Source organism: Adiantum capillus-veneris, chromosome 4 (genome assembly GCF_014529385.1).
Source record: "Adiantum capillus-veneris isolate H3 chromosome 4, ASM1452938v2, whole genome shotgun sequence".
NCBI classification, from domain to species: Eukaryota; Viridiplantae; Streptophyta; class Polypodiopsida; order Polypodiales; family Pteridaceae; genus Adiantum; species Adiantum capillus-veneris.
In genome coordinates this window covers 145,744,964-145,760,510 of record NC_140934.1, presented here as the reverse complement: position 1 = coordinate 145,760,510, position 15,547 = coordinate 145,744,964, and the positions used below count along the sequence as shown (strand labels likewise).

The following is a 15,547-nucleotide window of genomic DNA, read 5'->3' as shown; positions in this document are numbered from 1 at the left end:
GCGTATCTTGGTTTCACGAGATGTTGTGTTTATGGAAGATTCATTTTAGCCTTTTTTATCATGTACAATATACAATAACATAAGCTCACATGACATTTATGACTCTTTGTTTCCTCTTTGTAATGTTGAAAACTTGAATGTAAATTCCAATGAGGCACATGTATAGCCTATGGGGGTTTCTGAAAATATTATGGATCAACATATTACTGATGCAAATGTACATGCTATACTTGATGTGGAAAGGGCTGAGAATGAGAAGGCTAGAGGTATGCCAAAATGGTTGGTGAATACTTTGCGTGTCAGTAAATTGGATGCACCTATGTCTAGTCGTACTTGTTCGTGTTCTTGCCGTGCATTTCATGTGTCAGATTGTTATGCTTTGGTTGTTTCCAATTTATGTGATGAGGAGGAACCTCTTTCTTTTGATGAAGCACAAAATTTAGAAAATTGGATGGCTTTCATTCAATCAAAATATGATGCACTCATAGAAAATGACACATGGACTTTATGTGATTTGTCTCCTAGCAAAAAGGCCATTGGTACAAAGTGGTTTTACAAGTTGAAACGTAAGCCAGATGGTGAGATTGATTGTTACAAGGCTCAACTTGTTGCAAAAGGTTTGCACATAAGAAAGGCATAGATTAGTACAAGATTTTTCTTTGTGTACTAGTATGGCTGGCGTCTCTCTCTCTCTCTCTCTCTCTCTCTCTCTCTCTCTCTCTCTCTCTCTCTCTCTCTCTCTCTCTCTCTCTCTCTCTCTAGTTGCACATGCTTAGTCTCGTGTGTTGCCAGTGCTGCAAGAGACACTTCCGAATGAAGCAGAATTGCCTCGTGTCTAAGGGAGGGGGCCAAAATTCCTCCCCCCTTTCTAATATTATAGATTGGGAGGGTTTCCAATCAACGAGCAAAGAAAACCGAGCAAAGCCAATTTTCGAGCAAATATGAGTAACACCCTTGACAAATTGTTGCAAGCGCAAGCTACATTGAAGAAAATAATTATGTCATGATGGATTCGACCTCCCAACATCTCAATGAAAAATGGTCTTACATCTGAAATTACCACAAAGTAGCTGAGGCTTCAAAATCTTAAATCTCCTTACATGTTGAGGCCCTAACAAAATCCCAAGTCACAAGAGATCTAAAATGCAGTTTATTATGGATGTGTCATCCTAGATAGCTAAGGTTTTCCGCCCTCTCATCTGAAATCCCTTTCCTCTCGCTGCTCTTGAAATTATTTCCTTGCATTAAATGGGCAACAAAAAGTTGCATGCTAGAACCTTGCAGACGTCAGAAGTGCAAAGGCTTTAGGGGTTGACATGGTGGACCTTCTTTTGAAGCTAATGGGCATGTTCTTTTTTGCTACAACATGTAGGCCAAGTGCATTTTCTTACGGGTTGGCAACAACATTCCATGTCAAGGGAGCCTTGCCGAGGACACAAATTCCTTTAACGCTTTTTGGGCTTGCAAATTTCAACACTAAAGTACTTGTTGTAGACACAGGTGTAGAGAGAGAGAGAGAGAGAGAGAGAGAGAGAGAGAGAGTTGAACGTGTATGTGTTTTTGTCTTCTTTGCGAAAGTGAGACATTGGAAGAGACCAACTAAATATTGAACAAGCATGGTGTGTATGAGCTCTCATAATTTCTCGCTGGATTTTTCTACGGATCGTTAGATAAGCCATCCCAACAGTATTGTTGCCTTTCTACTTACAAGGTAACTCCAAGGTAACAAATAAAGGAGACTATGAAGTTGCATGGTTTACTCTAGTATCCAGTCTTCCACGTCCTTTTCAATATTTTGACTAGCATGAATCAACTACTCTGTCTATGTCAAAATTGTCAGCATGAACTGGTGCACCATTGAAGGGATTGTCGAGGCCGCCTTGAGGAAGGCTGGTATTCCTCACTTGATCTACATTGATTTCCTTGGACACAACGGGAATCATGGCAAATGGAACCCTAGATATGCTTCTCGATATGAGCCCTATTGACAAAAAGAAAAGGATGAGCAATGAACACTCAAACGCCAATACCAATCATTATCCATGGTGTGAGCCCCAAAATTGAGGTTTTTTTGTGTGTCTAGTAGGCAGTACTGTTCGGGAAAAAGCATTTTTCCAAACATACAAAGATCCTTCAATTTGCTAAGAGGAAATTTTAGAAAATTATATTTTTTGCCCCCCGCCCCCGCCTTGTCTCTACCCTTGTGAAACACGTCGAAACCATTCCGCGCCGGCGCGGACTGGTTCCAACATGCATCGCTGCGGCGCAATAGATGGGCTTCGTCTTTTGAAAGTGAGAGTGTGAAAAAGCTTCGCATAATGGTGAATCAAGTGGAGAAAGCTCACAAACATTGCACACGGGGAGGAGGGCAAGCTAACGAGGAGGGCATGAAGTGTTGCATGCTCGTAAGGTAGTTAGGCAAGTTGGTGTGTGCTCGAAGGGGAGGTTGCTCAGGATAGTCTAGCACGTGCTGCCCATGTGTGTATGCCCACTTTGCATGCTAGGGGTCGGTTTCGAGCACTGATAGACACGTGTCCTTGTTTCGAGCACTAGATGATGCGTGAAGGGAAAGTCAAAAAGCAATTGCAAGTAGCAAAGAGAATTGATACTACCTTTATGGAAAAATGTTGCATGTGCATCGTCATATTCAATAGGAGCACGTCTAGCTGTACACTCTACATGGATATGGCGGCCTTTGCAGAGGAGTTTGTGCAGTTGATGAGTCATGAAAGTAGCCACCCAGACTCCTTCTACGTCGACGTATAATTGTCGGTCCCACTATCCGCGCGCCCACCCCCCTAATTCATTTTTGTCTCTACCCTTGTGAAACATGTCCAAACCATTCCGCGCCGGTGCGGAATGGTTCCAACATGCATCCCTACTCCTCATGGGCTGCGCTAGCCTCTCTCACGCATGTGTGCAGGCCCGACAATTCTAGGGTTCTCGAAAGCCAATTAGAGAGTGACGCGGATGCAGGCGCGGACTGATTTTGACACACATCCCTACTCCTCTCTCGCGCACGCGCATGTGCAGGCTCAGCACTTCTGGGGCTCTCAGAAGCCTATTAGAGAGTGAAGCGGCTGGAGTGCAGCTTGTTGTATTTTAGCTGCAAGGGAATGGCAATATTCGCCACAAAAAATGATGCAATAATCAGAATACCTACTGCTAAAAAAAAGAAAGTTTTGGCGACAGCTATCACGTGGACAACATGGGGCCGGTTGGTTCTGTGTAGGCACGTGCAGGTCAGGCAAGGCAACAAAGGCGCAAGCAATGGCGTGGAAGAGTGGGACACTAAGCTTGTGTTGAACCAGGTGATGAGGTCTACAACTTCTAGTAGCAAGCGGCTGCATGCTGCAAGTATTCTCTCTCTCTCTCTCTCTCTCTCTCTCTCTCTCTCTCTCTCTCTCTCTCTCTCTCTCTCTCTCTCTCTCTCTCTCTCTCTCTCTCTCTCTCTCTCTCTCTCTCTCTCTCTCTCGCGTGCGCGCGCATCTAGATGTGTTTTACTTGCAAGGTAATTGAAACACTAGCGAAAAAATAAGGTACACTGACAGTACGTGTTGTACGATGCCGATGTTGAGGGGTGGTCTACAATTGCAGCAGCAAGCGGCTGCCTACTGCAAGGATCACGGGGTCATATGAGAGAGAGCATCTAGATGTGTTTTACTTGGAAGGTAATTGAAACACTAGCGAAAAAATAAGGTACACTAACAATACGTGTTGTACGATGCCGGTGTTGAGGGGTGGTCTACAATTGCAGCAGCAAGCGGCTGCCTGCTGCAAGGATCACGGGTCATATGAGAGAGAGAGAGCGAGAGAGAGAGAGAGAGAGAGAGAGAGAGAGAGAGAGAGAGAGAGAGAGAGAGAGAGAGAGAGAGAGAGAGAGAGAGAGAGAGAGAGAGAGAGAGAGAGAGAGAGAGAGTGAGAGAGAGAGAGAGATTTAGAAGAAGAAGAAGAGAATTTTAACGTGGTAGGAAACTATACCAAGAGACCTTAAAAGGTCTATCATGAGAGAGAGAGAGAGAGAGAGAGAGAGAGAGAGAGAGAGAGAGAGAGAGAGAGAGAGAGAGAGAGAGAGAGAAATGAAATGTTATATTAACATCTTCAAAAGGCCAAAATGACCTATGAGACCAAATTGTTACAAAATTGTGAATCTGATACCATGTCTGGGTACAAAAAGACTAGAACAAAATACGACTACTACTAGAATCCATCCTCATCCGCACTCTGGATGTCGAGGGAGTATGGCTCATATTCTCTATTGTAGTCTTTGGCGATGATGTGTCGCCCCTCTCCTCAATCGTGACCATCTAGATTTCCATAGCTTCAGTACAAAACTAAGAGGACAAGTAGTCGATCAATTGCTTTAAGTCTTTTTAACAATTGTTCTGTTTTTGAAGCAATAAGCTCTTTGGACAAGATCAAGAAGATAACCATAGAGCATGTGGTTGATGATGTACCTATTGTCATGGGTACAAACATATGCTTGGATGTCAGTACATATTTTTCATGGGTAGAATAGGTGAAAGTTTTTATTATACTCTACCACCACTTATCACAGTGTTATCACACTATGTCTCTTTTTCCTTATCATTTTTAAAAATCTCATTAATTTACAAATAAATTTATTGAGGGACTTGCTCGTTTCTTTTGTTGCTCGGAAAAACTCACTCACCGTCTTGTAAATCTCATAGATTGGCAGCTCACTTTGGTGGGATGTATATCAATCAAACATTGCTTTACTTTCTTGAATGGTGATATATTTGAGGAAGTTTATGTAACACAGCCTCGCGGTTTTGTCAAGAAAGGACAAGAAGATAAAGAATGCAAATGTAAGAAAGCTTTGTATGGGTTGAAACAGTCTCCTCGCGCTTGGTATGAGAAAGCTAACACTCATTTGGTTAAATGAGGCTTTTGTAACAGTCCAACTAAAAGCACTTTGTATGTCAAGCATGAGGGTGATGTATTTCTCATCGTCGTACTATATGTAAATGATTTGCTGATTACTGGTCCAAATGAGACACACACTGCTGAATTCAAGTCTGATTTGAATGCTACTTTCAAGATGAACGACTTGGGGCTTTGCATCATTATTTGGGCATACATTTTAAGTAGTGTGATGGTGGTATTGCCTTGTGTCAAACAAGCTATATAGAAACATTATTATGTAAGTTTTCACTTGAGGACTGCAAACCTATTTCTACTCCATTGGGAACAAGTTTGAAATTGAGTCTTCATGATGCTGGTGATCCCGTCAATGCCACTCTTTATCAAACTGCTATCTTAGGGGGTCACTAGCTGTGAATTTTTATAAAACCCACTAGCTGTGAATTTTATAAAACCCACTAGCTGTGATTTTTTCATCGATAAAAGGGACCCTTTTCCTATTCAATCTGTAAATTTTTTTCCAACATCATTTTTTCAACACCCTTCTATATGGAAAATGTGAGAAAATATTTAAAAAATAATTCCCACACTTGAACCCACATAATAGGCATTTAAGAAAAAAAGTAATGACCCCCCCCCCCCCCCCCCCCCCCCCCCCCCCCCCCTCCTCCTCGGCTGCTGTTGGATGCCTTATTTATGTATGCAATACGAGGTCAGATATTCAATTTGCAGTCTCGAGGTTAGTAAATTTATGCATAGCCTAGGGTCTAAGCATCGGCAGGTTGTGAAGAGGATCTTTCTCTACTTGACTGGCATTTTACATCTTCCCAAGGAATAATCATTGCCGCCAGGTTTACAGCCTTTTTCAGACTCAGATTGGGCTTGTTGTTTTGACATGTGAGTGTCCACAAGTGATTTTTGTTTCATGCTCGACAATTCATGCATATCATGGTTGAGCAAGAAGCAACCTACTATGGCCACTTCTAGTTGTGAATCTGAGTACAGGGCAGTCTTCACAGCTATGGTTCAATGTTTATGGCTTAGACACCTTACGGACGATTTGGGTGTTGGACATGACACTGCCAACATCATCTACATTGATCGCCAGAGCACATTGGTAGTTGCAAGAAACCCAGTTTTTCATGCTTGCACAAAGCATATTGAGGTGTATTATTGCTATGTCAGAGAAAGACTCTTAACAAGAGAGATCAGCTTGGCTTATGTGCCAACATAGAACAACCTTACATATTTGTTTACAAAGGCATTGCCTTGTGAGAAGTTTGAAGATTTTCGCAAATCTTTGGGCTTACTCCCCTTTGTGGATTGATCATGTCCTTAGGGCATGGCACTTCCTTATATACTATGTGCTAGTTCTTGTTCACCACATCACTCCCAAGGGGGATTTGTTACCATATATGAGGTAGTGATGTGTGTGAATAGACTTAGGACCGTCGGGATATTTTTTCCGTCACTAGGAGGTTTTTTCCCTCGCGCATTGTATATATGCCCATCATTCTAGGTCTAGCTTATCATTCCATTGTGCACTAAGCAAAACACTCTTTGTTGTGTGCCTTGGGCTTCTTCATCTTCTCCAAGCTGTGTGTGTTTTCCTGAAACATCACATGCCTACATTCTCTAGATTGTAATGTGTGTGTGTGTGTGTCACAGCCTCGCACGTTCTGACATCTTCTTATTATGGTCTCCTTTGGCAATATGTGTGCCTTCATCTTCCTCATTGCCTTTGAGATTGCCTGTCTCACCTACGGTGACTGCCCACATTTGTCACGCGCTCCTCTTGCTCAGTGGGTCCATTTGTCTTCATCCCCTGTCGCTTAGGTATAAGTCATCATCTTCTATTGAAGCAACTTCATCATCTCTTTGTGTATGCGCAACCCTGCTTAGAGCATATGAAATTAGGGCAAACTGATCTAGGACTTGACGGCTTGAAAGAGAGGGAGAAGAGCAGGTCATGCGGGATGAGAAGGACCATGGTGTAGGGTCATCATCACAAAGGGGGCGATCACTTGCAGGCAAAGGGGATATAAGCATAGGTTATTGTGTTTCAGTGGATTTTTTGAACGAAACCTCATGGCCTATTGAGGTTGAATAGTATATACCCTTACAACCTATGAGCCAGTTCGTATGGAAGCCTAGTTGGCAACTTTTTGAAGAGTGCTAGCGTGGAATGCGTGCGTGCAGTACGGTGTGTGTATGCGGGAAGGGGAGAAGGAGAGACTGCAAGGTGCTATGGGGTGGGTGGAGCAAGTCTGAAAGTGAACTGCTCCTTATTCTTTGTATATGTACAAGAATAAGGTTAGTGGGCGGCCGGACATTGAACGTCCGACCCTGAGAAAAGGCACATCGCCATTAACCTCAACAACCTCCCACACACGCATTTCGTGCACTACACTCTTCAACTGGTATCAGAGTGCATGGCGACCGCGGGGAGCACGACAGATTTGAGAGCTTCGAGGTGATAGCTCGCTTGCTCTCAGTGGTGGAGAGATTAAGAAATCTTGGAAGCTTTGTGAGAATGTAATGGAAGCTTGTGAGCTCATCTGAGAGCGATGTATTCTCTTATGAAATATCAGAAGACAATGCAGAAGATAGCGTGTAGGTGAAGGTGTTGCCCTAAAACTGTGTATGCAGCAACACTGTTTTCAAATCTACCACACAACATCTGAAAATAGTGTTGCGCACACATAGTTTTAGGGCAACACCTTCACCTATATCTTCTGCACTGTCTTCTGATCTTCTAGAAGAGCATACATCACTCTTAGCTGAGCTCACAAGCTTCCACTCTGTTCTCACAAAGCTTCCAAGATTTCTTGATTGCCTCGAGGCTCTCGAAGCTGCTGTGCTCCCTGCAATTGCCATGCACTCTGATACTAGTTGAAGTGCGCACATGTGGTGCGTGTGTGGAGAGCGAGAAGGAGAGAGAGAGAACACACGGTGTGGGGTGGAGTAGAGTGGCAGGAAGCAACAATCACTCCTTATTCTTCTATGTATGAGTAAGTTAGTAGAGTCAGAGAGCGACCGAACACTTGATGTCCGACCTTGGGAAAAGGCACATCGCCTTTAACCCAACACTTTTGCGCAACAAATTGTGAACTATTAAAGTTATCATGAGAAAAAATCACAAATTATGTTGCGAACATGCTACACACAGGTTGCGAGGTTACTCCTACCAGCAAGGACGTAACCACACAAAGCACACAGGTTGAGGTTGCTCCTACCATCGAGGGCGTAACCATGCAAAGCAACAAATGCTAGCAGGTTTCTCATTATCTGTTTTGGAAAAATCAAGGAAAACGATAAAGTGAGCTTGGTGCATCCCAATTCTCATGTGAGCGAAATTCCTTAGGTTTGTCGGTTGCGATTATTTGCCCCTCATGTGAACTAGCTCTATAAGGTCCCCAAAATCAAGCATGACGTGTAGGAATAGTCTTTTGTTGACCATCTTCGTAATTTGTGCGACCCCTTAGTGACCTGTGGAGGCTGGGAGCCAATGGGGGGAGCACTAATTACTAAGGGAATGGTCATCAAGGACCATTCCCGGATGTTAGGTTTCCTTGGGAGGAGAGGCAGTGATCTCTGCACGTACAGGAGAGACAGTGAGGCAGGGCCGGGTACCGCAACTGAATGCTGATTGGAGCTTAACGTTCACTATCATTTCTTATGAGGCCCACTAAGGTGGTGGTCATGCGAGCATAGTTATCAGTTACTTTATCTAATAGCTATGCTTCATGCATGGTCATGCGAGGAAGTGCGAGTAGCTTAGTAGAACTATCTTACTTCAAGATTTTGCAACTATGCCGATTTCGACATAGTTGCACAACAGAGCTCGTAAAATGAGTTAATGCTTGCTACCAAAGCGCTTAACGTTTATGTATTTTGGACCTGCATACAATGTGGCCAGTTGGGAGTGGGCATCAATTATCATGCTTAGCTATGGGACAACTTGCGTATGCTATTTCTCCACCGGCAAATGGGCCAGGTTGCTGTTGTTCACCTCTAGCTGCTAGCGACACTTGCAACTAGAGCTCGTGTGACCACGACGGAGGGCGTGTCAGCATGCCGCTAATTGAAAGAGAGGCATACATAGTTGGCTCAGTTATGAGTTACGGAAAACTGATCCCCGTATGACCATGCCCTACTGTCAGGCTACTGCAAAAATTCCGCTGAGGACCGTAGATCACGTAGGCCTATATCCCCTCCAAAAAGGTGATGTCGAAGAGCCCACCACCATGCATGATGCTACTTTCAAATGACATAACCCGTGTGAGTTTGAAGCTCATGACAGAGACTCCAGTATGGTCCCCAGCACTAAGTAACACCCTTTGTGCTTACACAGAAATAGAAAGAAGCTTACAACAATCGCAGATCTTCCACATGTGGGCGATGCGAAGCTGGCCAGGCTCTTCATGCAGGCTGTCAAGCTGACGCTGAAGAGGGTTGCAGCAACGCAGAAGTCAGTTCCGAGGTCCCAAGAGGAACACATAAGCTTTCACTCCGAGCCTCCCTGGAAGGAGCTCAGGGTTTGCACCGGCCTGAGTCTGAGCTAACCAAAGTCTGTGCCTTCCGAGACTGGAAAAAAAAGAAGTGCGAAACCGCACGTCAGAGACCTTTTATCTGTGCCCTTGTCTTTGTCATTGCCATGAGCCTAAATTACACAAATTCGGGATTTTTCACCGTATAGCCACCGTAAAGTCGGCTCCTCAAAGATGCATGCCCATATCAAAGAGCACGGCTCAACTACCTGTTTAGATGAATTCGTTAAAATGGAGCATGGAGCATGTCCTCCTTCGAGCATAGAACCCATCATGCTTAATTATGACCAGCACCTGACTTCGGACTCCGATGTTTCTAATTATCAGACCGATTCTGAAGGTATGTTATGTGATCACTACAACATTGGCGACATCGTTTGGGCTAAAGTGAAATCTCATCCCTGGTGGCCTGGCCAAGTTTTTGATCCTGCTCTTGCATCAGAGGAGGCAAAGAGCATGGCAAAACCAGGTAGGATACTTGTGGCTTTCTTTGGAGATCACACATTTTCTTGGCTGGAACACTCCCGTGTACGTGCTTTCAAAGACCATTTCAGGTTGAAGGTGAAAGCTACAAATGCAAAAAATTTCAAAATTGCCGTTTCGGAAGCTCTTGATGAAGTTTGCTGGCAAGCAGAAATGGGGTTGCAGTGCAGATGTCGCAACAGGTCTCGTAATCAAAAGGGCTCAATAACTAAATATTGGGCATGTGCTGCACCAGTGAACTTTGAAGATGGCACAACAACCAAAGAGGTCTTTAATGCAAGATCGTGTTTAAGCTTCCTCAAGGGTGTAGCATGCTCTCCTTGTAATTCGTTTAGCTCCAAGTACAAAGCCATGGTGTTGCATGGACATGCTTTGGGATTGCGCACCAGTCTCTTTGCCAACATAGGTGAGGATGCACTTTCAGGTGAAAACCTCACATTAAACACTTCTGTGAACAGACATGAATCAAGTTTTGATGCATCTGACAGAATTGCCAATAATGATACCACTATGAAGGAACAGAGCTTGAGTGAGTATAGAAAACGTGGGAATGGTGAGTCCGCCTTTTTTCTAGAAGAATGGAGGGCAAAGCGACAACACGTGGTTGAAAGACATAGTGAAGAGTGTTATGGTATTGACATTGAAGTTGTTTTGACATCAAAAGGTGAGCCCGTTGGAGGAGCTGGTCCAGCTTTACTTTCTGAGGATCAGGCCTATAAAGAATCTGTGTGTAGAAATCAGCTTACAAGGAAAGAGATTAATCTGTTACTGGAGAAATCACCAGAGACGACTTCCTTTGACAGAACAAAGCTGGAGCTCAAGCGGAAAAATGTAAAGGTGACTCCATGTAATCTTGCATCTTTTTGTGATGAAAAGGCGAGCCATCTTTTGATGCAACTTTCTGAAGCATTACGGTTCCTTGCAGTCAATCCTTTAAGTAGTCATGGCTTAAGTAGTAATATAGCCAGAGTAGTGGCTGCAATTTTGAGTCACCGGAATTTTGTCTTTCAAAAGAGTTCAGGCTACAATACCCATCTGAGAAGTCGCACAAGAGTTCACTCTCAAGATGGTGACAGGATAGTTGCACACCCCATGAGTGGGGATGGTAAGGCGAACTTTGAAACCAAGGCCATACGGTTTTGTCGGCCTACAAATAAACAATGCAGGCTCAACACATCTGTTGATATCAACAATGGCAACAATGCAGAGACAATAAATGACCAGCCTAGACAGTCGAACAAGATAAGTCCAATTCTAGGGTTGAGCTCCATGAAAGGGGTATCTCAAGCGCATGCCAATACACAAACAGATATAGATTTTTTAAAACTGGATGTTCATGAGCTGTTGCTAGTGGCACAGAAAAAGAAAACTGACTTGATGGGAAGGTCCCCTGTTGATGCTCTGCAGAGAGAGGCAGGTGAATCTGACCCAAAAAGACGAGACATTTCTGAGGTATTATGTGGAATAAGGATGGGCAATAACCAGAGCCATAGAACGAAGCTGTGTGAAGTGTCTGCGAATGATTTTTTTTCTGATGGGTTTGGTGATAAGTCAGAATCTCCATGTGTACAGAGAGCAAACAAATCATTTGCTTCTGAGCTTCATTTGGAAGTAAGGGCAGCTATTGAAGGTGCATATGGAAAGAAAGTTTCTTCTGATGGGTTGGGTGATGTTTTGGGATCTCGATGTGTACTGAAAACAAATGAAGTATCTGCACCTGAGCATCGTTTGGAAGTAAGCTCTGGTACTAGTGTCGCGGAACCTTTGGAAGATAAAGGAGAAGCGGAGCAAGGCTCAAGTATGGAACCTTTGAAAGATACAGGAGTTTTTCATGTGTCTGATACTGCCGTATGTTCTGCTGGGCCACAGCCAACCATGACACTTTCGGAAGATACTGGAATGGATTTCAGTATCTGCTCGAAGAATGCGAGTGTCAGCTCTCATCAATCGTTAGACAACGGAACAAAGTCGTATTTGCCAGTTGGCATTTATATGAAATTTCCCTCTAGCTTTGTCTTGCCCTCTGAATTGCAACTAAATGCCATTTTTGCCCGATTTGGCAATTTAGGGACTGCAGGAATTAGAGTGTTTAGAGAGACAGCCTCTGCTCAAGTCATCTTCAAGCATTCTAATGAAGCTGAAAGGGCTTATAAATGTGTAAAGGAAGCAAGTCCTTTTGGAGATGCATCGGTTGTCTTTAGGCTTCAGTATTTTGCACGTGTGTAGAACACTGCTTACAATGTAACAGTGTAAATGATCCAAAATCTCTAGCAGTATTAGTGGCGAAAACGATTTGCTCAACTCAGATGCTATACACTATACAACTTTTCTTCCTTTTTGGTATTTTGCTGGCCAAAATGGTAAACTTGTTTGGCATGCACATGTCTGTGGGGTTGATTGGGGAGTGTGCAAATGCATTTCAGTGATATAATTATGTTTATGCATGGCAGATTAGAACTAGGCGCTCTCTAGGTTAAAAAGGTATGATTTCCTGAGTGCATCTGACATTAAACAAGTGCTTGGGAAAAACATCCTGTCAGCATGTCAAAATGTATGAGTTCCCTGTCATTTTTTCATGTGTATATGTCTGTGTATGCGTGTTTGTACATGTGAACTATGTAGATATTTGTCTTTCTTGTGTATATGTACACACACAACTTTTTGTGAAGTGTGTGAGGGGCTTTGAAGAGTACCTGTCAAAAGAAATTTCTACCATACCCGTTAATTTTAGACCCCGTCTGATAGACCAAGTCTCTCACCTCTGATAGATACTCCAAGTGGTTAATTTTTTTAAATCAATAATCAAGTTTCTAAGGTTCTTTGAACGGTTTGGGCTCATCCACACCACAAGTACTTTTAAAAGCTACTTATGATTTCTTCGTCGCAAAGCGTCTACAAACATGTGCACTCGTTAGAAGAAATTCATCGAATTTGCAATGTTAGCCCTTTTGCAGTCCTTATTGGGGATATCATCCTTGTTATGCATCTTATGTTTTGAGTGCACAAATCCTTGGAGGTGCTACATGTTGATATATTTCAAAGCGTGCTCAATAGGTTTACTTTGTTGCAGTTCGTGCTATTTTTGGCTTTGTACTTACACAAGAAGATGTAGAAATTTTCTCATGTAGGAAAATGGAGTCTTTTTTAGTGTTTTTCATACAATGTATAACATCATGAGCTTTTGCTCGGGAGGCACCACATACCTAGCTAGGTATGCGGTGCCTCCCTCATAGAAGCTCATGATGTTGAGGTAAGTCACAATGTGGGAATTATTGTGAGAATTTGTCCAAAACTTCTTGTGTTAGAGAGCTTAGTATCACTAGCATTTGAGGTCATGTGTGGGATGTGGTTGAGCCAGTACAAAGGCTAGTCGCAAGATACTCTCATAGTTACGCCATGTAGATGTTATTGATGAAGCATTCTCATGTTGGAAGCCACTTAATCAAGAATATATGTGGTGAGAGAGCCACTAAATCAAGAAAGTTGTGTACAACGTGTATTCTATATCTTGTGCTTGATTAACCTAACAACAAAAGCCACATTCTATACTTAAATTTCACAAATGAGCAACTAATGAATGATTCTTTTTTGAGCTTGCAATAATTGGCATTACTTTGCTCCAGTTGGGAAAGAAAGCTGAAGGTAACATGTATGGGGTTTTTAAATTAGGCCTTCAATGCATGTGATATGGAGGAATCACATAATCTCCCCCCCACCCCCCCACGCGTCAAAGTTGATAATGTGGAAGCTTAGAGACCAATGAATTTGGTCCCCTCGTCCACACCCCTAAAGGGCCTTAGCTTTTCAAGCACGTTGAAGGCATCCACTGCGGCAAGGACTAGTTTTGCCAAGCTCAATTGGCGTTTCAAAACGCCGTTGTAGGGGGCATTGTGTACAACTATGAGACACTTAAAGTTACTGAGAGCTTTAAGTACCTTGGCCTTGAGGTTCCATCCAATCACAAGTGGCATGAATGTGCAATGCATCATTTGGAAGCGGGAAAGAGAGCCTATTATGCATTTGAGAACATGTGTAATGTGGGAAACATCCAGTGTTGGGTTCTCAAGAAGTACCTTTTTTATGCATTGGTGACCCCGGTTCTTCTTTACGGAGTTGAAGTGTGCGGCGGGAGCATCTCAAAGTCTACTTGGAAAGAGTTTGAGAATGTACAAAAGCATTTTCTTACAAAATTTCTCCAAGTTAAGACACAAACACCATATATGCTCCTACTTCTTGAATCAAGATCTCTTCCAATTGAGGTTATGGGCATGGAAAGGGTTGTGGAGTACATGATAAAGATGCATCAAAACCTCTCACATCGACTTCCTACAATTGTATGGGAAGCAAGCCAAAAAGTTCAAAAGACACATAAAAGCAAGATCTTGAGCACATGATGGATGCAAGACATAAAGAAGTGGTTTGGGAGATGGGATTCATTACACTTGCTACATGATGCTTCAATTGACTCCCAGGTGAATGAAAATTTTCTACAACGCCAATGTATTACGGCTTGGGAGAATTCCAATGGGTCCTTCAAGCTTCATACATTACACCACCCATATTGCCTCCAACTACAAGACCTTGTTCATTGCTGAAAGAGGAAACTGTACTCACACTTATATGCTTGAGCCTATCCCCTTGTCGGCGATATGCACTATCACAGCCATTTGGCTTAGCTCAAATTCCCTTTGATGAGAGACAGGGCGTTGGGGCAATGAAGAAGAGTCAAATCAACTATGCACATTATGCTCACTGTAAGTTCGAGAGTCTGAGTACCACACACTACTAAAGTGCTCAATTTTTGGTCACATCCAAACTTGCTTCTCTGACATTTTAAGCCATGACTTAGACCTACACACTTTTCTCTCCCAGCCACAGTGTGGGCTCTCCATTGCGACTCTCATCACCACAATTTTGGAGCATCAAGAGTCACTCATGAGCCATACACATACTACATCACATGTAACTTTGGTCCCATAGGTCATATTTGATCTCCGAGGACGATAATAAAATCTCTCTCTCTCTCTCTCTCTCTCTCTCTCTCTCTAATGTATAGATCTCTCCCTACATACCTTCTTCTCCCAACCACGATGTGGACTCTATTGTGATGCTCATTTCAGCCATTTTTGAGCATCAGAGTCACATATGACCTCCACTCATACCATGTGACATGTTCATTTGGTCCCATAGGTCATATTTGACCTTCAAGGACGATAATAGAACTATCATTTTATCTCTCTCTCTCTCTCTCTCTCTCTCTCTCTCTCTCTCAACCGTTCTTTGACCTAGTAGACAGAAGTTCACTCTTTTGACCATAACTCGCTCATTTGAACTCCGATTTAGGTGATCTATAGCCTTAATCAGAGCAGAAAGCCCTCTACGTATTGATGTAAAGACAAAATTTTCTGTGTAATGGAAGGCTTTGCTGTAACAACATCTCAGAACTGAAAAAACTGTCAAAACTTTTTGTTTTTGTTGCCGACTTGAAGGCAATGTCGAACATCCATACTCACCATAGAGAATGATGCAAAATCTCCAAGGAATTTGGATGCTAATCCAACCACAATGTCTACAACAACGGAAGCAATGATCATGGCTTGCTTGATCTCATTACAAGAAACGTTCAACAA

The 15,547-nt window shown here is 43.0% G+C and overlaps 1 protein-coding gene across 1 annotated transcript; it reads left to right on the top strand.

The window, feature by feature from the left end:
* Positions 1–9,121: 9,121 nt before the first annotated feature.
* Positions 9,122–12,611, top strand: LOC147460118 (uncharacterized). The gene has a single exon (XM_086509962.1). It carries the CDS (start codon positions 9,609–9,611, stop codon positions 12,141–12,143), a length of 2,535 nt encoding a protein of 844 aa, XP_086366088.1. The 5' UTR covers positions 9,122–9,608; the 3' UTR covers positions 12,144–12,611.
* The last annotated feature ends 2,936 nt before the right edge of the window (positions 12,612–15,547 follow it).